The sequence below is a fragment of the Triturus cristatus genome, chromosome 3_2 (assembly GCF_964204655.1).
Source record: "Triturus cristatus chromosome 3_2, aTriCri1.1, whole genome shotgun sequence".
Lineage (NCBI taxonomy): Eukaryota > Metazoa > Chordata > Amphibia > Caudata > Salamandridae > Triturus > Triturus cristatus.
The window spans coordinates 619,319,596-619,345,427 of record NC_140584.1 but is presented as its reverse complement, the minus strand read 5'-3'; the positions used below and the strand labels follow the sequence as shown (position 1 = coordinate 619,345,427).

The following is a 25,832-nucleotide window of genomic DNA, read 5'->3' as shown; positions in this document are numbered from 1 at the left end:
ATAAAAACATTATCTTGTTATACCTTCCGGTGTTCTTTATGAGGGCTAGAGTACCAATGATATGTTCAGGGGGGGCGGAGTAGTACTTATCAAAGTGTGCACAAAATATGTTTCTTGCAGAAAAAACAGTATTCCAAATACGAATATTAAAGAAAGTACAATAATTGTCACAAAAACAATCTTTTGTTTTGGGGGACCAGGAGGACCACACAGGGCCATGGAAATTAGGACGAGGAGCCGCAAAGGCCTGCTCCTCCTCAAAAATGGGACGACCAAAGGGGTACATTGCTAACAATAACAAAAAAATACTTGGGGAATTGAAGCCACTGTACAACCGGCCAGAGGGGAGTCTTCTCCCTGTGTCCGTCTAAGTCTCACAGGCAGGCTCTCATCAAGTACTGACTCTCCCACGGTGGAGCTGCACAACTTGCAACCCAGAAAAACAATCGCGGTCCAGGCTTAAGGAAAAAGTCTTTCTTTTAGGATAGGGCAACCACCCACAATGATCCTGTCCAGTGTCTCAGGCAGTGCACCAGTATTTTTCACTCTAATCTAACAGGCACCAGAGACACAGCACCTGTACCCTAAACTCTAGTCCTTCCCTAATTCCTGTGTTGCCCTGCTGGCGCACTGCTCTTTCGTTGGGGCCGCAGATTGTACCTAGTGTGCCCAGGCACCTCCTTATCAACAAACAAAGGTGCAGACTTGCATTCACTTGGGGACCGGGTCTCAGAGGCCTGATGCACAGAAACTGGAGTATCTGAAGCAAGACTTGTCTCAGAGGGGGTCCCCTCAGGCAAAACCTCCTTGCTCTTGTTATCGGTCTGTGCCTCTCTTAGCTAGGCATAAAAAAAAAAGAAACAAGCGAGGAATCATCTCTCCGTCCTGATTTGTGACCCTGTCTTTCACCCAAGAATTATCGGACAGTGGTAGGGGTACACGTTTCTTCCGGCCTTCCACCTTCACCGCTGTTATAGTGGCCAGTAACACCTGTGTTGGGTCCCTTCACCTCGGCTCCAAATTAGACTTGCGCTTAGTCCCCTGGTTGGATCTGATATCCTGGCCCCTCTGGCAATGGTTGTATGGCAGCAAATATATCTGTTAGTGAACAGAACGGAAATCTTTAGACACAACATACAAATAATCAATCAAAAGTAGATATTCAATCTCAGAAATGCCCCTATATTATTCATCTGAAGAACCTAAAAAAAAGGGAATTTCAAAACAACTATTCTTTTTAACAAACTTGTACTTAATAAGTCATAGAAATCACGATGCAGCTTCTACTTTGTGAACCTTCACTATTGTGCAAAACTGCAGACACCTCTAAAATTATTATTTTCCTTGCATAAGAACAACCATGTTTTGCGCTTATGACCATGCTCTCATATTATAGGTGTAACGGGAAACTCTAGAACTGTGAATGTAACAGAGATCCATATTACATGAATAACTGATAAATTAAACATAACCTAGTAGGTACATGAATTTTCCAGCAGAACTTGTCTGTGGCAGACAAGAAAACAAGCAAAATAACATTTTGTTCTTAAAAATGTGTGCTAAGGGCATATGGGTATCTTTTCTAGCATTGTGAACCATATGCATCATACTTTTCACGATCCGGGCCATGTAATAGCATATTCAGGTGAGAAACCTATTCACCAGCTCTAGCAAAGGCTTTTAGCTCGATTACATAGACTAACTGATGAGGGACTCGTGATGCCTTTGCAACTTATGTAGTGCTGTAATAACATTAACAATAATGGTGTTGCCACCTGGGAATTTGGAACAAAAACCATCAACATATAGTTCCCCTTAAAGGTTGAATAAGGGAACATCAGTCTATTCTACCCATCCTTTCATCCTTATCCAATTCCAATTTCATCAGTTTACAGAAAGGAGGGGTAGTAATATGGCATATTTATTTATTCATATTGTTAATTCTAATAATTTGTTCAAACAGTATTACTTAATAGCCAATTAGACGTGCACTTGTGAGGTGCTTTGTCTCTATTTATTCAAGAATGTATTCACAGCATCCTGTGAAATGAATGACTAAAGCGAGCCCAACCGATTGTCTCATGGCCATTCCTAGGCAGCTCAGGCAGGCGAGAGAGAGAGAGAGAGAGAGAGAGAGGGAGAGAGGGAGAGTACACAACAACACGCTGCCCTGCATACTTTCCACGCAGAAGAGCTCACAATAATGCACATAATAGGCACATAAACCAAAAAAAGGACGCAATAATACATATACCAAGCACAAAAACCAAAAGAACACAGTGTGTTACTTAATTTTGCTTACCCTTAATTTGCCCAGGAGCTAGTCTCCTATCCCCCTTCGACAGTAGGTAACGTAAGCAGGTGACCTCTTGTAGACAATACTTACCCCCTTTGGCAGCTGGGCACGAACAGACTTGTAGGAGGTAAATAGCTAGGGGAAACCACACCAAGGAGGCCATGTCCAATACTATTGGACTGTACCACTTTGTAAATGTTGCTGTACAAGCACATTGAGCTAACTAGAAAACATTAATCCAATGACCAACTACCAATTCCTTTAGCTATTGTGCTGTTTAACATGATGGCGCATTAAAGCAAACTTTATTTTATTGCCTCCTCATCTGGCCCTGGCACAGCAACCTTAAATTGAAACCATTATTCTGTATGCATGGCAGAGCTACTCTCTGTGTCAGAAGCTGCACATGGCCCACAAATGCTGCTGCCCCTCCTTCTCTCTTATGGCTTCATAGAACCTGCCTGGTCTTTTGCCAAAAATAATAAGCAGAACCTCCCCTCTCTCTCTACGCTCTGGCCCCCTCCTTCGGAATGTCTTCCAAGGTCGAAGTGCCAGAGCAAGCCTGCCAGAAGCAGATCCGCCTTCATTTTCATAGAGGGGAAGAGCACAATCCTACATGCACTTTTAAAATATGTGTCTTTATAAGCACAGAAATAAACAGCACTGTTTAATTTAAACGCACATTCTTCTTTACATTTTTCAAAAGTTGCACTTTTCCTATGTCAAAACGAATGTACATTGTTACTAGTATTTCTAATCAAACCATATTTCCAATGGCATCTGCAGAACACAATGACAACAACAAACCAAATTGAGCTCATTCCAGACATTTTCGAGAAGGGGCCACACACTCATAACACACAACACAGCTTGCTGAGGCAAGCCATCCTTACACAAAGCGCACAGTCGCTACGCACTCAAACAAGTACTTCACAAGCATCACCACCGGTGTCAGTCCACAAACCTCATAGACATTCAAACACACAATCAAACCACAAATCAACACCAGGACAAAAACAAAAGTCAGCCCACAGACTGCACTCAAACCAAACCAATTGTAAATCATATTTACAAACAAAAGAGCTCTCAAAAGCAGTCCAGAGACTGCACCAAGATAAGTAAACAGCCCAAAGACTGTTCCGTGTTCAAGAAGACAGGCTCTAGCCCCAGACCTTTTCCAAAATACGCCGAATTACCAGTTGGTCTGGCAGAGTGTTCGCAAACACTCTGTGTCTTTACCAAATCATACTTATTCCAGAAGGCATGCCTATTACAGGGGTACGCAGAACCACCCAAAACAAGATAGGGTAAAACCCCCAAGCCTTTACCAGAAGAGACCGAATTGCCAATTGGCCTTCGACACCTAATCACTTTATTTCACGAGATGGCTGCGAATGGCATTATGCCTCCATCTATGCGTGAAGCCCAATAAAGACCCCCGGAGATGCCCCTCCTATCGCCCTCTCTTTGATTAACGTGGACACCAAGCTATACGCGAAGGTCCTAGCTAATCGTCTATCACCGCTCCTTCCGCAGCTCATTGGCCCTGAACAGGCTGGGTTCATTCCGAGTCGCACTCTCTCACAAAATCTCGGCACAGTCTTTGGAGCACTGCAACATGTTCGCCCGGAGGTCAAAGCCGCCGTTCTCTTCCTAGATGCCGAGAAGGCTTTTGATTCCATCGAATGGAAGTTTATTTATGCGGTGTTGCGTCGCATTGGGGTCGGCGTGGCAGTCCTGCAAACGGTGTCGGTATTATACAACTCCCCAGTGGCCCGGGTTCGCACGGGGGATATGGTTTCGGCCCCTTTTTCAATCCGACGAGGCAGGGGTGCCCACTGTCCCCGTTGCTGTAAGCGTTGGCTGTTGAGCCACTGTTGCGGGCACTGCGGGAATGCCACAGTCACAGAGGGCTTCGCTTTCCTCATTAAAACCTCATTGTCTTGGCTTATGCGGACGACACGCTTTTATACGTCAGAGACCCTGAGACCCACCTACCTCCTGTGATACGAAAGGTGCTACGCTTTGGCGGTCTCTCCGACCTAAAGATCAATTGGAATAAATCCATACTGTTCCCATTGACGCCTTCCACAGTGCAGTTTCCACTTGATTTCCCACTCCAATGGACCACTGAACCGGTGCGATACCTAGGCATCCAGGTTCACCCCGATGCAGACGAGGTACTTAGGGCCAACTATGGAACATTAATAGAGAAGATAGGAGATGATGTGGATAGATGGATACGCCTTCCATTGTCCTTGGCTGGTAGAGTATCTTTAATGAAAATGGTTGTTCTACCCCGCCTACTCTTCTTGTACCTCAATATACCCATAGTGGTTCCTCAACACTTGTTTCGCGAACTGCGGTCCCTGATGATCAAACTGGCGAGGGCTGGAAAGTCTCCGCGAGTTTCCTTCGATACACTCATGCTCCCATATGCCGCCGGCGGACTTAATGCCCCTAACTTTGAACTGTATTATAGAGCTGCACAAGCCTCTCATGCCCATAGCTGGGTACATGGTCCTCAAGATTTGCCTCATCTCCATATTGAAAAGGTTGTCGCTGCCCCTTATTCTTTGCCTCGTCTCCTAACGCGGGTCCCCCCTAGACTTAATGGTATATTGGACTCGATTGACTCCGTCGTACACGCATGGAATGCGTTCCTGCGGCTCTATGACGGGGCGCAATTATATTCGCCACGTATGCATATTGATTGGTGCCAATGGTTCGCGCCTAGCTCCGATAGGGCTACCCTGGATTCCCTTCACAAATTACGTATATATCATATGGGCGATCTATTCCGTCATGGGCGGTTGGGCACCTGGGATGAGATAGCGGGTGAAGACAGTGTACACTCAGCCCTCAACAGATTTCACTTCTTTCGCACTTGGCATGCTTTACGGGCGGTGCTAGGGGATGATCTGCAGGAGCCCTTGGTCATTCCCCCTTTGACAGCTTTGTTGAGTGCTCAATCCCCGCGTATGATCATTTCCAAGTTATATACCCTGGCTCAAGACGCGAAGGCGTCTTCCCTCAGCAATGTAAGGCTAGCTTGGCATTCTGATATAGGAGCTTCCATCACAGACGATATCTGGTTTTATTGTTGCGGGGTCACTCGTAAGATATCCCTAAAAGACCGACACCGCATTGCTCACTTAAAATTTTTAAATAGAGCTTATTACTCCCCTTCACGGCTCTTTAAGTATGGTCTGAGGGACACTGATGATTGTGAGTGGTGTCATTCCCGCACCCTGACTTTTTTCACCAAGCATGGCAGTGCCCACTAGTGTTCTAATATTGGGAATTAATTTTTCAGAAGCTAAACGACATTCTAGGGTTATCCCTTGTTCCAGATCCCCTATTAGCGCTCCTTGGCTACACCAAACCTCTTAAGAAAGCTGCACGCTAATTGGTGGCAATGGGTCTCCTACTTGCGAAACGTCGACTGGCGATGCACTGGATGAGGGGTCCGGTGCCTACGGTGACGGAGTGGGAGAGTGACATGTTGTACTGTAATACCCAATCTGATGTGTATAACGAATTGCTCCCCCCTTGTAGCCGCCCGAAGAGATTTTGGGGTATGTTTGTGCAATATCAGGCCACTCAGCAGTCTACACCTGAGGTTCCTGGGGACTAGGCAATGACTATGTATTATTTGTATCTTTAATAGTTAGGACTGCATATGTAATCATCCAGGTTCTCTCCAACTGTTTACCTCCACCTCATCCGTCGCTATTTGTGTTCACCTGGTCTCGCCTGACTACCTCACTACAGATGTACTGTTCATGTGATTAATATACTGTGCGCACCCTCTCTGCCACTCCTCTCAATGTCGCCATGCTCTGTATTATTACTCTTGACGTCATATTTACCTTTGATTTCAGTGATCCATATTAATGTGTTATTGTTTGATTTAGCATTTTTTCTTTCGGTTTATTGTAAGATTGTTTTATTTTCTTTGTATGTATTAAAAGCAATAAAAATACAATAAAAAAATAAAAAAATAAATTACCAATTGGCCTGGCGGATCACTCAAGATCGCTCCGTATCACCACTTATTTGAAGTCAGATGGAACATGCGTGGGTTGTATTCTTGTATCCAAATATTTCAGTATCCCACAACAACATGCATTATGTGTGATGCTGAAATATTTGGATACAAGAATACAACCCACGCATGTTCCATCTGACTTCATCATCCAACTACTCAAAATAGCGAGGACACAAAACTTCTTTTTCTTTCAGAATGATTACTTTATGCAGACTAAAGGCGTTGCAATGGGGGCCAGCTTTGCTCCAGATCTGGCCATTCTGTATATGGATGACTTTGAGCAAACCTATGTCACCAACATCCTGAACCCTTTCAGGAAGCAGGTTGCCTATTGGAAACGCTACATTGATGACGTCCTTATGATCTGGACAGGCAGTGACTTGGAACTTAATAACTTTTTCAAGTGGCTAAATGAGAGATCTGTGGATATCCAGTTTACTATCAATAAGGCCAAGTCTACTATCGACTTCCTTGATATTTCAATCAAGGCCATGGATGATTGCCTGTATACGACCCTTTACCGTAAGCCCACGGAAAGGAACACCCTACTTAGGTATGGAAGCCACCATCCCAGAGGCTTACGTGATAATCTCCCTTCCGGCCAGTTCCTCAGGATCAGGAGGAACTGTACACAGAAGGAGAACTTCTTTACTGAATCAGACAATCTTATCTGCAGACTGATTGAACGTGGTTACCCCAAACGGCTGGTCAAGAGGGCCAGAAAAAGAGCCTGGCACAATCACAGAGATACTCTTCTAACTCCTAAGGACCGGGCCGTGGACCTCAACAGGTTGATATGTGTTACCACTTTTAACACAAGGAGTAATGAAATCCGTCACAATGTCAACAAACACTGGCATTTAGTGTCAGCAGAGTTACAGCTCCCCGAACCCCCTATGCATTCCTTCAAGAAAGGAAAAAATGTACGTGACCATGTGGTTAAGTCCTTTTTGGCTGCTCCAGTAGGCCATGTAAAATGTGGACAGTGCAAAGCCTGCAACCTTACTATTGAAACCAAGACGTTCCAACATAGTAACTGTACAGTGGACCTAAAAACACTCACTAATTGCAATACTAAGAACGTCATTTATGCTATTGTCTGTCCCTGTAATAAAATCTATATAGGTCAGACAACTCAAAAGGTTAAGTGCCGGATATTACAGCATTGCAGCAGGATAAGGTGTATCACCATGGGAGCCCCCATGGTCGAGCATTTCCAAACATTCAACAATCCCCCCGAATCGATGAAATGGCTGGTCATTGAGGCCATCACACTGGGTGTCAGGGGAGGTGACCTAGGTTCAATTCTCAATATCAGAGAATGTAAATGGATGGACTGTTTCAGATCTGTCCAAAATGGCCTTAATGAATTAGATGCAACATATGCCCAATTATCTCTATTGAACAATACCTAGGATTCATGTTAGTTGTTGGGTTTGAACCTCACACAGGGTTACCACAATAGCGTACATCGTGTTACCGAATGGTAACCTTATGAAGTTGTTTCTCATATGCCACATGACGCTTTTAACACTTCTATCATCATGTGTGTTATTTGTAACCCAATAGCGTGACCTCTTTATTAGATAGGTTGCCCTTTAATTAGGATCACTGTTGGTATCTATGTTTTTAAATCTCTAAAAATGCATTTTTCTATCTAGCATTTATGTTTCTTGATCTGTGCCCATTACAATCATGCATTGATGTTGATCGAGCAACCATTAGAATGGAAGCTGTATTGCAGTCAGTATTTTACAACTTTCGAGCGAATATTTGTAATCCAATAGTGTGACTTCATTATTAGATATGTTGCCCTTTAATTAGGATCACTGCTGGTACCTATTTTTCAAAATCTAAAAAATGTAATTTTCTATCTAGCATTTATGTTTCTAGATTTGTGCCCATTATAATCATGCATTCACGGTGATCGAGCAACCTTTAGAATGGAAGCTGCATTTTAGTTAGTATCTTACAACATTTGAGCGTTTTCCTCGAATTTGTGTGTATTTAACATTTTGATACCACCATTTCTAACTGATGTTTTGCATCGCATTGAATGTTGTCTAATGTTTATTATGCTCGATGTACTTTAAAACCATTCTCGCGTTTTTGCCTTCCGTCTTGATTAGTTTCAATTTCGGCTATCCCGAGCCTATGTCATGCCACTTCAAGTTTGGCTGCCACACCCCCGAGTCTTAACCAATGAGCTTGCAATCCTCCGACTGCACGTACACGATTGACATCAGCTATTTAACTAGTCATGTGACAACCCCCAGGGTTAGCTGTCAGATGCTTCAACGCTGCCCTGGAGGTATGTCACACTGCGCTGCTCGCACGTTTTGTCTCCCGCTTCAGCGCGTTTAATTTAACGGCAAAAGGTCTCGATGGTTGGACCGTTTAGTCTCTAGTTTCAAAGTCGCCATTTGCCTGTTGTTACACAGCCTTTTTCACACACGCGCTTCAATTAGTTTATCGTGGACACTGATAAAACCTTTTTTCATGCATTTTAGCTATTTTAGGCTCCTCCGTTTTGGAATGACCGTGCTCCAGCATGCCGTCATTACCATACACGGGCGCTTTTTTCATTATGCACTACCATTACATGCGTTGCATTACTGTTAATTAACATTGCAACTCTGTATTTTTTAGTTTTATTATACAATACCGTTTGTCTCTATCACATCGAGACCTCATTGGCATCTCTTTGTTTCACAGCTTTGGTTACGCTTGAACCACTGCCCATTCTGATTATTCAGACGTCCTTAGGAAATCTTCACCTAAGCTCCAACAAACCACACCCAATGGTGAGTACTTTATCACCATGGTTTGGTGGTCGCATACCATTTTATACTCAAATTTTTAATCCAGTTGTACTCCTTTGTTTTTCCGTCTGTTTCCTCCTCAGGAGCCATGTGGGCCCACCTTTCAATTTTCCAGCTCGAATTTTTCCTGCTGATGCTGGTAATTAATGTTTAAATTTTACAATCAATATAATTTACTGCCAGTTAGACACACCTCATTAATTTCTATTATTGTCCTCAGGTGTAAGCCTGTTTCCCTTTCTCCGGTCCTGACGAAGTCCCCGTTTTCCAAGATATTCATTTCGCTGGTCCCAATAGGGGTCGAAAGGTCGACTTTTCTTTGTTCTCTATCAACATACGAGATTGACAGTGATTGTACAACTGCTTTCTTTGTTTATGCTGTTGCATTTGTGTTCCTTGCCATTTAAGTGGCAGGCTTGGTCCCTGAATATACTGTGGATGTTTCTATATGCACGACCTTCCTTCCCCCACATCTTTTGCACTGATCCCAACTTTCTGCACTTATCACCTTACTTGCACCTGTTCTTTTTTAAAAAAAAGATGATATTGTCTGTTGAACGGTTGATCTTTTTGACCTAACTTTTGTTCAATTGATTAAATCTAGTCATTTTTGCATTTACTAGGTGTTGTCATAAATCTGTATACTTTGTCAACAAATGTGCTATTTTATATTTTTGTAAATTTATTTCCACTGTGACTGCTTTTTGTGTACCAATATATATACCCGAGTCCAGTAGTCTATCGGGTTACCCCATTGATATATAACTCTTTGGGATATTTACTATGCAGAAGAGGCACATAGTGATACTGTCTCTAGACTGTGGAAATCCAGCGGTGCTGCTGCCAGTTAGTTTCTTTCCTCCCGCCTGTACCCCCCTTCACTGCCTGTGTTAGCATTCCTTATGAATGACAGCTTTACGGCCACAACTGGGCGCTAGCATACATACCCTCATCTCTGCGGGCTGTGAGTACCTTTCTTTCACATCAGATTCACTGTCTGAGACTGGGTGGGACGCACTGCCGAGTCCCAGCTGAGGCCCAGGGTTGTAATATCCGAGGAGGAGGCCGATTGGGGCACTGGGCGGTGTGGGACCGGAGGCATGGCCGAGTATAAGTGAGATACGCTTGTAGAAGGGTCAGTGCGATGTCCTGGTGGCAAGACAACAGATTTGTAGGACGCATATAACCGAGGTGATGCCTGGAAGAACGTATGGAAGCTGGGCATTGAAAATTTGAACGATCTGTACCGCCCTCCCCAGTGTCCAACGCAGGGCGAATCGACACCGCTGATTCATCAAACAATAGGGACACCCCTGATACATGTAGCAAGCGTCGTACATTGGTGGGCTCTCACAATGATCCACATCATTGTGAGCTCAATTGCAAATTATAAATTTGGACTGAGGCGCTGACTCTTTATCGTACTCTTACAACAGAGGCCCTGACCTCACTTGGACATAAGCTAAGCAAAGAGTAGACATGGAGATTGGATTAAGCCATCGTATAAACTAGTACCTCTCAATAACCCAGCTCCTTTGTAATCATGGGCAAAGGAAAGCCAAGAACAGCCTCCAGATCCAGGAGGGCTGGGTCGCACTCGCCGCACTCAGAGCACTCATCCGAACGTTCACACCAGGCAGAGGAGGGGGATGTATCCAATCCCCGAGTAGATAAACTGGACATGATCCTGAAAGAGATATGAGATTCTGGATCCGCGAATGAAAATCAATTGGGCACAATCTCAGTGGAACTCAACTTGCTCAATGACGATCATAGAAAATTAGACGACATAGTTAAGTCTACAGAACAAACTTTAGAAACAATAGTACCACAGGTGAAAACTCATGATGAAAAATTAAGCCAAATGAGCCAGCAAATCAAATCTCTACAGGCTCGTGCGGATGATGCAGAAGGTCGGGCTCGGCGTAATAACCTTAGAATCGTCGGCCTCCCAGAAGAATCAGAGGGCCCTAACCCAACAACCTACATAGAGGACTGGCTGAAAACTAGTGTGGCTCCTGAGAGCCTGTCCGCGCATTTTAATGTCGAACGACCCCACCGAGTCCCCACACATCGACCAATACCTGGTGCAAACCCCTGCCCAATACTGGCCAGGATTCTGAACTACAGAGATCAAGATCATTTACTGCAGGTGGCAAGAGACAGTGGCCCGCTACAGGTGGATAACGCTACAGTCTCGATATTCCCCGACTACACACTAGCTGTGCAACGTAAGCGCTTATCATTCATGGAAGTAAAAGCTCGGGTCCGAGTAGCGGGCCTCACATTTGCATTGCTTTTTCCAGCAAAGTTGAAAATCATATATAATCAACGTTCTTTTTTTTCGACATACCGGACAGTGCTTGGGATTGGCTGGACACGAACTTCCCAGATACATTGCCTGCGAGACGTTTAGAATCAAAGCAGCCAAAGTCACAACGCGCCCCCCTGAGATGCAGGCGGGGTCTCCTCACACAGAGTACAGGCTCCAGTCCTGATGGAAGGTAGGCAGTAGGCCCTCCGATCCGCCACGGCCCTCCGTGTCCCTCGTCCACCTATTAGCACAAGTCCTTCCGACGAGGTAAATTCATACTCGGACTCGGGCAGAAGTGTTGCACTGTTACCATTGGAGTCCACGCAGCTCAGCAAGGATCCCTTAGGGTGACATGATTGTGTATAACATAGAACATTGTCTCCAAACAGATAGTCTGCGATGTGCAGGCCTTACACGTAGGCCATAACACTGACCCCAGAGTCAGGTTAGTCAGTATATACATTAATATGCAATATGGATATAATGTTTTGGATGAATGAAAGGGATTGATTGGTAAGTCCCCTGGCCTGATCTGTTCTGGGCATTCACACTCATTGAGTACTGTTTAAGTTTCGAATGGTATACGCAGCCTCCCCCTTATGCGAAAGCAACTGTTTAAAGTGTATTATGCTGACTTTTCTTACACAGTTTGGTCGAGCGGAATTAGATCATTGGACCCAGTATTGGGATAAAGTTGTATTGTTTGTATTATTGCCGCACTGTCCGATGTTGGGGTAGGGGGGTGGGGGAGGGATGGGAAGGTTTTTATAAATGTTCCCTGATTATGCTGATTGCCAAATCTTATACTATCATATCCTGGAATGTCCGGGGAATGGGAACGATTCGCAAGCGGCATAGAATATCCGAACAACTCCACAGCCGCAAAGCCCAAATAGTGTATCTCCAAGAGACACATCTACTACCATAAGAAACTATGAAGTTACAGAGATGTTGGAGGGGTAAATTTTATGCAACAGCTTATTCTGCCTTCTCTAGGGGGGCTGCAATTTGGAGACGGGCGGGAATTCCCTTCTCCCTCAGTGAGAGTAAAATAAATCAGCAAGGAAGATATGTGTTTATCCGTGGGAAATTGGAAGGTAAACAAGTGGTGATGGGTTCCATTTATGCTCCAAATGTGGACCAAGATGCTTTTTTATCACGGATATCCCGGGCGCTCTCGGACTGGTCTCGATACCCATGGATATTAGGTGGGGACTTGAATGCAGTGTTTGATGTCTACCTAGACCGCTTTCATCCTCCCTTGTCGAATACTAACGCTCAATCACAAGCTACAGCTTTGACCCGATGGGCACAGGGATGGAATTTATTCGATGTCTGGAGGTCCCTGCATGTTAACATGCTGGAATATTCCTTTTATTCTCACCCGCACAAGTTACATACCCGCTTAGACCACTTCCTTTGTACACCAGATTTATCGTCGACCAATAAGCAGTGTACTTATCTGTGCAGGACCAAATCGGATCATAATCCCATAGAGTTGATGCTAAATTGGGGCCGTTCCCCCGCACCTATCCCAACATGGCTATTGCAGCCTCTACATTTAGAAGATCAGGTGTTTTGGGCCACATTGGCTACAGATATAACCACATATTTTGAAGAAAATGAGGGCATAGCCACGACCAGATCCTTAGAATGGGAGGCTTTTAAAGTAACAATAGGGGGAATCTCCATGGGGTCCTGGGTGGGATTCAGGAGGGAGACGGTTAGAGACATAAAAGAACTAGAAAATATTTTGCAGGCGAAAGAGCTGGTGGCTCAAGTAAGCGCAGATGGGGCAGAAAATCTACAGGAGCCCAGGATAAGTATGCAGAATTGTTAGAATGTTTAAGGACGATCGACTTGAACACATACACACTTCGCACGCACGCTGAAGCTGATAGAACTAGCATATTGTTAGTACGAGTGATAAAATCCCAAACAAACTCCACTCCCATATTGGCGAGAAATAATGCCCAGCACACATTGATCACTTCCCAAGCTGAAATAAATAAAACCTTTCAGGAACACTACACAAATCTGTACACTGCCCCTCCCTAGACATGACAGATGCAATTAATTGTTTCCTTGAAGATATTGAACTTCCCATTATTTCAGTTTCAAAAGTTGAGGAGTTGGCAGCTCCAATCACTGCAGATCCATACAGCTATAAAGGCATTGGATTCCTCATCCAGTCTCTCCCTCGACCACTCGGCAGAGGTGGAGGCATTGCTATCATCTACCGAGACTCTTTCACCTGTAACTCCAGCGACGCACAAATCTCAGACTCTGAAAGCCTCCAATTCTCAATCAAACTAGACCCTACGAATTCCCTCTCAGGGATTCTAGTCTACCGTCCCCCCGGCCACCCCGGCTCCTTTCCCAATGCCCTCCTAGACACTGTAGCAACACAGGCTCACTCCGTCACGAATTTTATCTTAGTGGGAGACTTGAACATCCACTTCGAAGACACTTCAGATTCTGGAGTAGTCGACCTGATCACTGAACTAGCGACCTCGGACCTCCGTCTCCTTAACTCAGGAGCCACTCACATCAAAGGCCACCTGCTAGACCCAGTGTTCACCAGCACCCCCGCGATGCAAGCAATAGACTCCATCCCCCTTCCTTGGACGGACCACTTCTTGGTCCTATTCCAACTTCCAGGATCCCTTAGGAAACCTCAGAAACTGCCCACCTTCACTAGAGGCAGGACTTGGTCCAAACTTCCCATTGAAGAATGGGCCAATACCCTGATATCTACTACCCCGACTCATGAAGATATCCCGGACAACGCCGATAGCAACTTCAGAAATTGGATCACGACCTCCCTTGACTCTGTGCTCCCACTCAGAATGCGCGAAGACAAAACCAACAACACGGGCTCTGCACCGTGGTACACCCCAGAACTTCGTCAGCTCCGCAAAAACTGTAAAAGAGCCGAACGGCTTTGGAGAAAAGACTGGCATAATGCCAGCAAAGAGGCCTACCACTCCTCAGTCAAAATCTATAAAACTGCAATTAAGCTCTCCAAAGCCTCCCACTATGACACCCGGATAAAGGAAGCCTCAAATTCCTCTAGGGAATCCTACCTCATCGTGAAGGAGCTATTAAAAGTTCCCATCTCTCCCTTGCCCACCACCCCCCAGGTAGACAGAAGCAATGACCTAGCCGCATATTTCAACAATAAAATCGCCCGTATCCTCACATCCCTCCCTCCCCCTAGCCTTCCCACCCGCAGAAACATTACTCAGCCCCCCGATCAGACGGGAATACGTCCCCAACTCGAGACATTCAGGCCAGTAACGCATAACGAGGTGGAAGCTACCCTGAATAAAATAAAAAGCGGATCTCCTTTAGACCCTGCACCCTTGAGATTTCTCAAAAACGTGGCCCCCGCTATCACCCCTACACTCACGGAGCTTATCAACTGCTCACTTGCACAAGGATCAGTTCCCGACAGCTGGAAAAGTGCAGTGATGAAGGCACTCCTTAAAAAACCCCAGCTCGATCCAACTGATATGGCAAACTACCGACCCATATCCCTCCTCCCGGGGATTAGCAAGATCACCGAGAAACTGGTGAATAGTCAACTCTCCCGATTTCTCGAGACAAATAACATCCTACGGCAATCCCAAACCGGGTTCCGTCCGGGACACGGTACAGACACCGCCCTGCTTGCCGTCATCGAGGAAGCAAGGCGCATTCTAGACTCAGGAGGATCAGTGGCAGTGATCCTTCTGGATCTGAGTGCCGCCTTCGACACGGTCAACCACCGTGTCCTCCTTCATCGATTGGCGACAGCAGGGCTCACCGGGACGGCACTCAGCTGGATAGAGTCCTTCCTTACTGGACGCACGTTCCAGGTCTGGGACAGGGAATTCCACTCGTCCACACTTCCACTTACCAGCGGGGTTCCTCAGGGCTCCTCCCTGAGCCCCACACTTTTTAATGTGTATATGGCCCCTTTGGAAGATGTGGTATCACCATTCGGGATAAAAATCGTGAGCTACGCTGACGACACACAATTGGTCGTCTCCCTATCCCAACTAGACGACCACCCAGACAAATTACCAAACTGTCTCACCGAAATTCACGGGTGGATGTGCGAATCGTCATTGAAACTCAATGGGTCCAAAACCGAAGTGATGCTCATGGGCAAACAATGGGCGACCATCCCCCCGGCGATCTGGCCAGACGTGTTCGGGGAAATCCCCACCCCGAAACACGAAATCAAGACCCTCGGAGTCTGGCTAGAACCTGACCTCTCAATGAAGACCCAAGCGGCCAAAACGGCCGGGACCTGTCTTGGGCTTCTGCGGACTATCCGCAAAATCTTCCCCCTCCTACCGCCCGTGTCCAGGAAACTACTAGTTCAGGGCCTCATAATGTCGCGGTTAGACTACAGCAATATGGTCTACCTAGGTGCGCCGGAAGCTACCTTAGCGAGACTGCAAAGAGCCCAGAACGCAGCAGCTCGCCTAATCATGAGCGTACCTCCCAGAGTATCCGCCAAACCCGCTATTAAGGCTCTGCACTGGCTCCCAGTCCGCCAAAGGGTGGAATTTAAAGCCATGTGCACGGCCCATAAACTAATCAATGGATCGGGACCTGCGATCCTCAGCGGCTTGGTCACCCCCTACATAGCACCGAGAGCTCTACGGTCTGAGAACGAGCACCTGGCCAACATCCCCAAATTCAAGAGAACACGTACCGGAGGCCGACGTTTCTCTGTAAAAGCGTCCACTGGTTGGAACTCCCTCCCACGCTCCCTCAGACTGGAGCCCAACTACCTGACGTTCAGGAAAAAACTTAAAACCCTCCTGTTTCCTAAATAAACCCTTCGCCCTTATCCCCCTCAGCAGGTTTTAATCTTCACAGCGCGGGGATGCCCTCGGGTCACCAGGCGCTTTACAAGTTGCTAAAATAAATAAATAAATAAATTAGCCCGTAATAAGACACCGGGCTTTTGTACGAACATTAATTCCCAAATTATTACAACTTTACACTACCTCACTTACTGAAGGCTCGCTGCCTCCTACTACTAGAGAAGCAATAATTACCTCCCTGTTGAAACCTGATAAGGCCCTGACTGAACTTACGTACTTTAGGCCCCCATCAATCCTTAATACTGAGAACAAAATACTTAGTAAAATGTTGGCATCTAGATTACTCCCCTTACTTCCCAAATTAGTACATACGGATCAATGTGGGTTTATACCCCAACGCAGCACCTCACTAAATATTTGCCGGCTGCATGCCCTGATGCATACAGCTTCGGCATCAGCGCCGTTAGCTGGATGTTTATCACTAGATATCTGCCAAGCTTTTGATATCCTGAGTTGGCCTATATGCTAGCCGTGTTGGCCAAATTTGGGCTACCCCCAGAATACTGCAATTGGGTAAAATTGCTCTACACCAACCCTACAGCCCGTGCCAAGACTGGGACAACTATTTCACCCGCATATCAAATCTATTGTGGAACATGTCAAGGATGCCCCCTGTTGCCACTGTTATTGTTTGTGCTAGCATTAGAGCCCCTAGCACAACACCTGCATCATATTATGGTCTAAAACAGTATTCCAATAGATGAGACAATTCATTCTGTATCACCTACGCAAATGGCATGCGGCTGTGTTTTAACGATCTGAACAAAGACATGCACGAGATAGCTGCCGTGTTTTTGCGGTTCGGGGAATTATCCGGATTATATCTTAACGCCTCAAAATCGGTGGCGTATTCCTTTTACGACCCTATTTGCAATTTGTCCAGATGCAGTTCAAACTGGAACCTACAACTTTCAAATATCTAGGAATATGCATCTACAGGAACAATGTGGACATTATTGATGGGAATATGGTTAGAACTATTAATTTGCTCCGTTCCCAAATCTCGTTTTGGAATACTTTGCCATTAACAGTGGCGGGCCGTTTGGCTGTGTCTAAAAAGGTCATGCTGCCCAGACTCCTCTATCACTTTGTGAACCTCCCTGTTGTTCTACCGGCATGGATTTTTAAAACGCTAGATACCTTGTTATCATCTTTGCTTTGGGGAACGGGCCGGCACAGGCTTGCGTTGGCCAAGGTGCAGCTTTTGAGTACCGCAGGCGGTATGGTGGCTCCTGATTTTAAGGCATATTGCATAGTTGGGCAACTGCAATGGCTGGCATATTGGTTGGCGGGCCATAATTTATTTGAAAAAGGATATTCTCATGACCGTTTGCGGCATGGAACCCTATATGCTCTGTTGTGTCCTGGTGTTGAAAAGATGCAAGATCCCCCCTTTCTCCTGCAAATAGCAATTCATTATTGGAAACAGGCACAAAAATATGCAAGAATACCTTTCCCATATGCCCCAAATATCCCACTCCGTGGCCTACCCACCAGACGTGGAATATTGTCAATGGCTCCGCTAAGGAGTTGGACACAAGCCAATACAGAGACGGTCGGTGACCTATTCTTAGATGGTAACCTGATGCCCCATAATGAATTTGTGCACACTAATGCAGTACCAGAAACCTTATTCCTCACGCGTGCAGCAATTACGCAATTCATTAGAAAATATTGGTTGGTGGATCACAACCTCACACCTTTCAATTGTTGAAGACCATTCACATAATGGGGCATGGATGCCACCTTGCTAGGTGGCTATACCGAGGGTTGCGAGAACATCTGAATACTCCACTACTGCCTCTTAGCCAAAAATGGGAAACTGTACTGGAAGGGAATTGGAGGATAGAGAATGGCCTTAGTGTTGGAACACCCTAGGCGGGTCTCCCGCAATTTCCAACTGAAAACAATACAGCTATTACAATTGCACAGGCCTTACCTCACCCCAATGGCAATACAGAAAATGTACCCCACTGCCTCTTCTGACTACCCACGATGTTCTAATCATAATGCTGACTTTATTCACATGTTATGGTCCTGTCCTGTATTGGGATTATGGTCCTGTCCTGTATTGGGGAGGTTTTGCTCTGAGGTTACTCAGAGCCTATCATTACTGACAGAGGGTCACCTTGGGATACTATAGAGGCCTGCCTTCTGGGCCTATTCCCTCTCCCCAAGAAGGCGAAGTTACTACGCCGCTTTGCGGGATTAGCCCTGATGCTTGCTAAAAGATTGATCACACAGTACTGGAAATCCCGCACAGCACCGCGAGAAGGTAAATGGAGAGAGGAAGTTATTAGATGGGCTGTGGCGGAAAGGGAAGCGCTTCAACATGAGGAATATAGAGGGCTGAGAAAAAGACCAATCTCCCTAGACTGGGCACAACTAGTAGAGCACTTTAAAGCAGAAACAGAGGAGGTGTTGGAGGATCCCTGCGATACATTGAGTGACCATATTGATAATGCCTGAATCCCAATATTACAGTAACTCTGACTCATATGGTTGTCTCCATCCCCCCACACTCCCCCCGCTCCTCTGCCTTCCCCCCTCCCCTTGCCCTTCCCTCGATATTGGACGTGATTACCCCGTAGTACTATACACCTGCAGAGGGGTGATTAAACCACAGCGGCAAATGTTTTTGGGGGAAACTGTTTGTGGGGTGGGTTATATAGTAGGAGGGGGTGATGGGAGGTGATAAAAATAATAGTTTAACACACGGCTATGGATTGTTGAAATACAAACAGTTTGTGCATGCATAACTACCGTGGATGTGAATTGAGATATACCAATGAAAAGTTAGAAAAGGCTATAAGTGAATGGAACAATGGGAAGATATCTAGACAGAGTTATAAAAAACGTTAAAAAGAGTATTTTGAAATGTATAATATGCATGAAACATCCGAAAAGCTTAATAAAGTTTGTGTTAAAAAAAAAAAACAAGTCTCGGAGACTACATCCCCCACCATGCAACGCGCCAGGAGCCAATGCCAATCTTCTCACACCGGGGGCGCATAAAGGCAGTCTCGGGCTCCTGCGGCGCGGGACACTCTCAGGCGTGTCCAGGCCAAGCCTGGGCCAAACCCGGGCCAAGGGCGGGCCCGTCTGTGCCTGTCAGAGCCAGGAAGAGGCTGGGCTGGGCCACCCCCTTACATCTACTCTTCTGCCACTACTATGGGTAAGCGCAAACAACCCTGTAGCCTTGACCCGGGGATATCAAAAGTAAAAGGGCCCAGGAACGCAGCCTCCACTGAATCTCCTATCTAACTTCCGCAATTGGGGCTCTAACTCAAGAAATCCAAAATGCTGAGGACCAGCTGGGCTTGAGAACTGATCAATCAGGGATGAGTGTCCCCCTAGCTACTTCTCCCGGAAGGTAACCCTTAATGAGGCCCTATGATTTCTGACAGGGTGCGGAGGGCGAGATCATGGGAAAGGATGCACCCCGGCAGAAGGAACTGTCTCTACCGTCAGTAAAAACAAGCATTAAAAATGCAATAGGTCTCGCCTTTCATTAAGTTAAAACATTTACATTCCAATACAATACCATTAGCAAAGCAAATGGCTTTAACTTAATCAAAGGCGAGACCTAGTGCAGTTAAATATCAGAAATCACACCCATTTGAACAACAAGAAACTCTAAGATCTTGAAACTGCTGCAAAGGAGCTGAAATGGAAGCACACCAACCTAGTGCCCTGATAATCTCATTGTACTGCAAAACAATTGTGTAATCATGATACTAAACAAACACGTCTTTCGGAGCCAGTACGTTATTAGCGTTCTGCGTAAATGCAAACACACATACAATTAAATGTAAAAAAAAAATACTGACTGCAACAGATTGGCACTTACATTATAAAATAAGCAATGTAATATTAAAGGCCATAGGTCCATACAGTCAAGACTGAGTTCCACACCTTCCCAACTGGACACAACCATTAACGTCAAACAGCACAGTGACAGACATCACAGACTTACTCTTTCAGAGCCAGCATTAGCTCAGGTGGTTCCCGGTGCAACATTCATGTTTTGGCTCCCCCAGGACCTCCTTTTTCATGGATTCCTTTACTACCACCCTCCATGAGTACCCCTCATCTCTTCAAAGGACCTTTCTCACTTGCATTTGAATAGTTTTATAGCACTGCTCATACAAATGCAGAGCGTCAGAGCACTGTACAACACACCCACGTTAGAAAGAGATAATGAATTGTTTGTGTGTAATTCATTCTAGCAAATGTTATATAAAACAATGAGGATTACAAGGTGTAGGAATGATCATCACGTGTCATCCATACCAGTAGGCAGTATATTTTAAGAGTGTCTGGTCTGGAGAAGGACAAACTCAGGATTTAAAATGCACCACAGTGGTTGGAGTTGGCTTTACTAATAAGATTGCATTTCTAGCCAAACTAACCCCTTTTAGCAAAATTAGGATAATGAAATACTGGGGGTAAAATATTCAGGTATAACCTGTAAAGCTGCTCGGTCTTGACCCTTTCAAATTATTTCAGGAATGCTCTTGTGTGCTGCTACAGCCACCAAAATAAAAGAGTGATGCCTGAGAAGCTTTAACAAGGGCTTTTCTGTACCCCCTTAGGGTTCCTGTGCACACCCGACAGACGCACATAAGCAAAGAAGAGATCCTTGTTCAGTGTGGCACGGATGTGTACATAGGACACAAGGAATTTTAAACTGAATAGAACGTAATGTATTTTCAGATTGGTTTTAGTTTGCTGCTGAAATGTTGTGGGAAGAATAGCACATTTTGTTAAAAAGGGATGTGCACTGTTTGTAGAATAATTAAAATAAATGCACTGGTTTTGCTCAGGATAATAAATGAAAGTGCAATATTTATATCAGTAATGAGTCTTAGTAATGTGAATACCGTGCCATTTTTCAAATCCTGAGGCTCATGTACACTGGCACTGTTACACTGGCGAACCCAAATTTAAATATGATTCTCTAAAAATGAAAGTGAACATCTACAAGAATCTAACAGATAAAAACAAATCAATATAAAGCAAAACTGAAACAGACTATTCTGATATGCAAGCCCCAGCTGGAACCAGGACACCATGCTAATGCATTAACATAAGTACAATACTTGCTGCAAGTACATCCGGCGTTTGTGCCATTATTAAAAGAGCAACATTTGTTTTTTATGAAATGCCGGTTAAATTTCTATCATAAACACTCTTTACTAGGAACTCATGGCGCTCTATCAGTAACAAGTGGACTTTTAATTACAAACTCGCTTCTCTTTTCATGATGTCATATTGCAGGATAACATTATACAAATCAGCCTCACATATTCTCCAAATGCAAACATTTGCTCACCGTACATGGAATGCAGTGATCCTTGTCCGCACTGCTCTGACATGCGGGTTTGGGGGATTGGTGGGGGTGCTTGCAGTGTAAGCCTGATGACCCAAGATAAGGTACAGCTGCCCGGCTAGACTTGCATGCGTCCCCCACACAGGAAACACGTCAGAAGGCTCCGAAATACATAGGAAGCTAGTATTAATGTGCTATTTAATGTTTAAAAAAAGAATCCAAGCAGGATTGACTCAGCCTCCCAGGCTTCAGTGGTCGAGATCATGGGTACAATTGATTTGGGCAGTAATAACACCTATTATTTAAGAGTAGGACACCATTTAGTCTGCTGTGTTCTGTATGATAAATCGATATTACATTTACTCACATGCCTGTTGAGCCGGAAGCTCTGTTGTGCCATCTCGCTGTGCCGTGGGCTTCCATGCCTGGGCTTCAGGGTAAGGCTGCAGAACTGAGCAACTATTCAAAGCTACTGGACCCGCTCCAAGCCGTGAACCAAAAGGCATTTGTGTTAATTTAGAAGCAGAGACTCGTGTTCCGCCAGTGGTTCCTGAATGATGGCGATATTTATTTATTTAGCACGGTAATAATATTAACCATGCAGCCGAGCCACGCAGGGAGGATTAGAATTCCTGCTCGGCACCCGTAGTGCTTATTATCATGACAGCGCGTCACGGGTAGGAGGACACGCACCGACGGTTACTTGTTATTCTTAACTCGGCCTCCACTTACAGGTGCCCCGCCCACTCCGTTTTACTCCACTGCCCTGTATTGTCATATATTAACAAAACATGCTTTAACCCAGCGAGCCCCCGGTGCAGAGAGCATGCATCTCGAGCCAATGGGAAGAGGGGGCGGGGCTTCCAGTCACCTTCCTCGACCGTATTGATTTCAAGAAGCTCTCGGATCCCGAGAGCAGCACATGCGCGCTGCTATCGACAGCCGAGACCTAAAAAAAGGGGGAAAGGAAAGTTGCTAAACCTGGCCAGGCACCAGCCGAACTTATTACAAATCACGACGGTAGATCAGATCGAAGTCTTGATTCACTCGTACGTATAGCTGTTAAACAAGCCATGGAGGACCTATTTAACTCGCAACTGAAGCTACTTTTTTCTACCACTATTAAAGACATTTCAATTCTTTTTAAAACATTGGTAAATGGGGTAATGGGGAAACTGGTGCACCTAGAGACTCAATTAATGGACTTGAAGAATAACAGTGTGCCGCCTGATAGTTGTGTTTTATCCACCTCACAAACCCAGACTGCAGCTAAAAAGGAAGAGGGGCTATCAAGGTGTGCAAATTGGACCCCTTAGGAGTCTAGCATGGGCTCCCTAGTTGGCGCCAAATCAGTAGCGACTTCAGGGCGTTGCGAAGAGGGTAAGCACTGCAAACATGCTGAGTCAGTCCCTGAAGTTAACCAAGAATCTGACGGCCAGGGCAAGAACCTCGCAAACAGGTCGGATAAGAGGGTCATAAATAATTGCAGATTTAACCTTCCACCAGATGCTACCCCCCTAGTTGCAATTCTTATAGGTGTGCCCTCGCTTAAAGAGAATTGTTTAGAATCTACCCAGGAACTCTTATGTAAACCAAGTTCTGGTGTAAACAGCAATCAATTAACGGGGCACCGGCTTCCTCTCACATTATGATGACTAGACGAGTGGGCTGGGTTGGCCACAGGCCAAGACAGGTAGAGGGAGATTGCATTGTTATCAATTTTGACCAGGCAGGAATTTACAGGGAAGCTGTTTCAGGAGGGTTACAATGAGAGTCCAGGAGGCTTTAGGGCCCTACCCCAGGGATACTTTTATCCACCACCTGAGGGGGTACAGCTATATAGAAGGAGTGAGCAGGGGGTTTCTAGATCAGTAAATAGGAGGGTGCGCTCATAGCCCCGAAGGAGCAGCATCCTATAATGAATCCCCATAGGACCTTGACTCCACCCACAATGCCAATAAAGCCTTCAGGGATTGACGATGGATAGAACAGTTTAGTGTGCGCAAATAGATTTCTCCCACTAAGCCTCCTAGATGAAAATGATTGACTGGAGCCTCCACTCCCACAGCGGAGTCATAGCATTGATAATACTAGGGGTGCCGGGACTAGTGAGGGTAAAAACTCAGATTGTAAGATCCTTAGCTAGAACACAGCAGGGCTAAGAAGTAAAAGAGATTATCACAGGTGGCTTGATCTTGTAAGAGAATATGATATAGTGGGCCTACAAGAGACATGGGACATGGAAAATATTTTTTGGTTGGAGGGGTATAAGTCCAATGGTGAGCATGCACGACCCTCCCCAGCAGGCAGAGCAGAGGGGGGTGTTTTAACACTAATCTCGCTTAAATTGTTAGGAGCCCACTGCAGGGTGGACGCTGGTTCTTATAATTACCTAGAGATAGAAATCACCTGTACCAATGCAACAAAATTGTTGATTGTTAATGTTTATAATTCTTTTGAGAGTAATTTTCTAAATGAACATTTATGTAACCTGAAATGTTTTTTAGAGGATTATAGAATGAAGCAAACCACGTTTTATTCTATAATGATCTTGGACAAATGTAATATTCATTTATGTATTATGAACTCTCATGTTGCAGATTTTTTAGGGCCGGCAAATTCTTTTAATTCCCTTTTGAGCATACACAGTAAGGGGAATGTCTGGAGGATCTTTTGGCTGGTAGTAGACCTCTTTCAACCTAGCATAAGTGCTAGTGAGGTGAGGATCCCTACTTTTAAGGCAAGAGGACAGGACTCTATAATAGATCACGTATTCATCTCCCCTGTACTGTCATCTCAGGTGGTTTCTTATAAAGCGCAGTGGTCTCATTTCAGTGACCATAATCCCTTCCATCTTGTGTTAGGTGGGGGTATTGACTAAAAAAGGAAAGCACGGAAAACCATTTACTGACACCTGCCTAAAACCTTCTGATCAAGAGCGTATGTTAAAATGGACTACAGTAATTCCGGACCTTTTCCTCCAGGACCTTTGGCTGAATGCCGAGGAATACTTCGGCATCTGCCTAGATCCAACAAAACTGGGGGTTGAGGTACTCACATCTTTCGAAGGTATCTGTGCCCAGGTAGCGACAGGCGTCAACCTGCCCAGCAGAAGATGCAAACAAACTCGTGAGAGATGGTTTGACAGTGATTGTTCTGAAGTACATCAAAAGCTTGTTAATGCCCTGAAACAGATCCCACGAGATAAAACCTATATAGCCACGCTAAGAAAGTCATATAAGTGTGCGCTAAATACTCGTAAAAATGAAATCAAAGAGGAAGCTTGGAACGACTTATTAGCAGTAAAGATCCTTAAGGATAGTTCCAGATTTAGGGTAATAGTAAATAAACCCTTTTTCTCTAGAACTGAAACCTCTCCCCTAGAATGTAATGTTACAGAGGCCCAATGGTATTCCCATTTTAAATTGATATATGAGGTGCCGTCTATGCTGGGATCTCCCGCTCCCTTAGACCATGATTTGAACTCCTCTGTATTGGTCTTTAATGAAGGAGAAGTTGAGCTAGCAATAAAGCAAATGACCAGTAATAAGGCCCCAGGCCCGGACGGCGTCCCGGCCGATCTGTACAAACAGAATCCAATTATTTGGGCAAATATTTTAACCAAAGTTTTTAACGCGGCTAGTCAGCAGGGATTTCCGATGTCCTGTTAGTACTCCACTATTATTCCGGTTTTAAAAAAAGGCCAGGTGACCCAAGCTGCTACAGGCCTATATCCCTAATTGACTCAGCGGTAAAAGTGTTACGGAGAGTGATTTTAAGTAAACTTATGGATTGGCTGAATGAGAGCGGTGTTTTAACAAGTCTCCAATATGGTTTTAGAAAAGGTAGTAGCACACTAGAGCAGTGTTCAAATTTGCACTTATTAGCAGGGAAATACACAGTGGCCAAGGCAGGGGCATCACAGTTGGCCTTTATGGATCTATACTCGGCGTTCAATCTAGTAAATAGATCGAAGCTATGGTCCATATTGATTGATATAGGAGTCGATCACTGTTTAGTTTATTTCCTGGCCGACCTACATAGGGAACTTTTCGCGAGGGTGAGAGTTAGCCAAGATGACAAATGCACAAAGAACTTTAGCATTGGTAGAGGAGTCCGTCGAGGCTGCATTTT

The 25,832-nt window shown here is 45.1% G+C and overlaps 1 protein-coding gene across 2 annotated transcripts in view; it reads right to left on the bottom strand.

Annotated features, from left to right (window-relative positions):
* The window catches only part of SDHAF2 (succinate dehydrogenase complex assembly factor 2), a 63,746-nt gene extending 41,202 nt beyond the window's left edge, over window positions 1–22,544 (bottom strand). For both annotated transcript variants that reach the window (XM_085648530.1, XM_085648528.1), the window contains exon 1: window positions 22,066–22,544. In XM_085648530.1, coding sequence (XP_085504656.1) covers window positions 22,066–22,098 — 33 coding nt within the window. In that variant the 5' untranslated portion in view covers window positions 22,099–22,544. The remainder of the gene's footprint in view (window positions 1–22,065) is intronic.
* Window positions 22,545–25,832: the final 3,288 nt, after the last annotated feature.